General features: G+C 41.2%; 1 protein-coding gene across 1 annotated transcript in view; it reads left to right on the top strand.

The window, feature by feature from the left end:
- The window catches only part of LOC138971284 (uncharacterized), an 8,387-nt gene that overhangs the window by 598 nt on the left and 5,289 nt on the right, over positions 1–2,500 (top strand). Inside the window, exons 1-2 of the mRNA XM_070343999.1 lie at positions 1–586; positions 2,393–2,500. The exon at positions 1–586 is cut by the window's left edge and continues 598 nt beyond it; the exon at positions 2,393–2,500 is cut by the window's right edge and continues 151 nt beyond it. Coding sequence (XP_070200100.1) covers positions 245–586; positions 2,393–2,500 — 450 coding nt within the window. The 5' untranslated portion in view covers positions 1–244. The remainder of the gene's footprint in view (positions 587–2,392) is intronic.

Below are 2,500 nucleotides of genomic sequence, written 5' to 3'. Positions count from 1 at the left end.
TATTTGCATAGACATGAATGTATTTTCAACAAGCAAGCAGCTTTAAGTTATAAAACAGATAGTGATACTCCTGTTCCAAGAACTTCCCTCTTTCTCCTCTCATGTCGCAGGCCCTGAATAATTATGTAGCCGCATGAACGACCGCTTGCTGAAAGTATTAGCATGGTCTGTTGCAGTTTAATTTTTTTACAAAATTCGCTGTCGCAGTTTGTCAGAGTTTGCCCTGCCACAAAAGTAATGACAAATGAGACAAGTGCATGGTCCTGATTCTTCTTTTGTATTATGTTCGACGGAAGGTCATAACCATCTCCAGAACAACTTCTATGCCTATCTCAATGTTGGTGGCTACAATGCTGGAGTCAAGGGCGTATTTGCAAGTCCATGGCTGCAGCCCCAGCCAGGTTACAGCTGCACCCTGGAGTTTGGCTACTACCTTCAGATGAGCGATGGCTGCAGGTTGTCACTGTTCCAGTTTCGTGGATCCAGCACGAGTAACACGTGCACCTTGCTTTGGAACTCGACAGCGGCTTCCAACTTTTCTTCTTCGATACTGACAGAGGTGGACTGCTCAGAGGAGCCCCACATGGTAATGAGTTGTCTATCGATACAGTGGAATCCCTATGATAAGACACACCAATGTAAGACTTCCTCCTGAATAAGACCCTCCTTGTTCAGATGTTCTGTTCTTAGCCTGTGTAAATGTACGTACTTCTATTTCAAGACTCTCTCCCCTTTTAGAATTGATTTTGTTTAGATTTAAGAAGGTCATTGGGGGAGGTTCCATTGCAAATCACATGAGTAGAGACTTACAGTTTAGATGTCATTACCTGTTGATTAAAGTGTTGATGTGTATTACAAAGAAGCGTCGATTTCAAATAGCTTTTTTCTGTTAAAAACTGTGTTTTTTTCTCGAAGATGCCCAATAAAGTTATATCTATAGATTTGAATTAAAAAAAGAATGGCAAGAGAGAGGTTCCTGAACGTTTTAAGTTTCATTACAACAAGACATTCACAAGTCGATCGACCCAACGCTTTGTAATTGTGTCCACACATACAAATAAATAAAACGAAAACGTATGACAACCAACGCTTTCTGTGATAAGCTTCTGCTTCATTTATGTGTCTGTGTATACATACCATCCGGTCTATGTACGACTAATGCCTTGTTTTCTAAACAAAAAAAACAACTAAATAAATAACAATTAAGCGGCCTTGTCCCTTACCAATCTTGTTTTAGCAGTCTATCTGGGTTTTTTTTAAATTGTGTTGTTCTGGGCCGTTAATGTTTTCTATGTATGAATAGGGGTTAAGTATTGACACTCTTTGATTGTTTGGTTGCTTGGTTATACAAGAGGAATCCTAAACATCATAAGTGCAGATGGCTGATACCACCTGAACACGCATACACTTGTGTATCTCATCAAAAGCCGTGAGGGCGTAAAAGCTCACATTATCATATAACCCTGATCATGTCCCAAAGAGGCGAAATATTTAGCCTGTAGGACAGTAAGCATTCTCTCTTTCCAAAAGATAGACGCTTAATAGGTAAAGGTAAAGGTAGTCCCATAACCATCTGGTCGTAGGGGAGAGAGATGTTAGAGATCTCCACTTTTCTGGGGCCAGCTTTATGAGGGCGGTGCCCATCTCTTCTCCCTCGACGCTTGTTACCTTGGGTTTATCTGACCCTCGACTGTCGGTGACTTGAAGACAGCAATTAGAGCTAGTATCAGGGGGCATTTCCCATTGAGGAATGCGTTAATGTCATTGATAAATATTGCGCACCGCTTACGAGTGTGACTGAAACGCGGAAGGGGTCATTTGTTCGATCAATGTTGTGTTTAGCGAATAAACAAATGGTTGGTGCACAACAACTTCAGTTTTTGCGTGACCATTCCACATGTCTAGTCTGTTGTCTGACTGGTCCAAAGTTTTCTGCAAAATGTATCCCACAGGACCCTTCCGAAACTGTCAGTGATACGAACGCATGTTGATCCTGGCTAGGCTGAAAATGCTGTCTTCAGGTGATCACTAATGATCTGGGGGGGTGTTTTGTATACTAGGGCTTTCAGATGACATGAAGGTAATCATTTGAAATATTTAACTCGGATGAGTGTAGTGCCCACTCAATGTTACGTACGCTTCCTGTGTTATGATCAATCCCCGAATTTGAAACACATTCCACAAACAATTGGAATCTGTGTAAGGTGATTATATGCATTTGCTGAAGTTAGTTTACATCATAATTATGAAGTAAGACGCTGAGCACATGTACAAGTAACACGTATGTGGATGGCATTTCTTTTTGAGTCACCCTCCAGTTCAAACGTACACTATTGCATGAACAACACATTTTTAATCCAGGCTCTGTATTGTCTTTTTCCCAAAACTTTAGATGGTTTTCAAGGGCGAGAGAATTTCCAATGAGAGTGGAGCTTGTGGATCGCTATACAACGAAATAGGCGTTGACGATATTGTGTACGAGGTGCAAGCCCTCGCTTCA

This window comes from Littorina saxatilis, linkage group LG7 (assembly GCF_037325665.1).
Source record: "Littorina saxatilis isolate snail1 linkage group LG7, US_GU_Lsax_2.0, whole genome shotgun sequence".
NCBI classification, from domain to species: domain Eukaryota; kingdom Metazoa; phylum Mollusca; class Gastropoda; order Littorinimorpha; family Littorinidae; genus Littorina; species Littorina saxatilis.
Note: the sequence above shows the minus strand (reverse complement) of the source record. Positions and strands in the feature narration are given on the sequence as shown.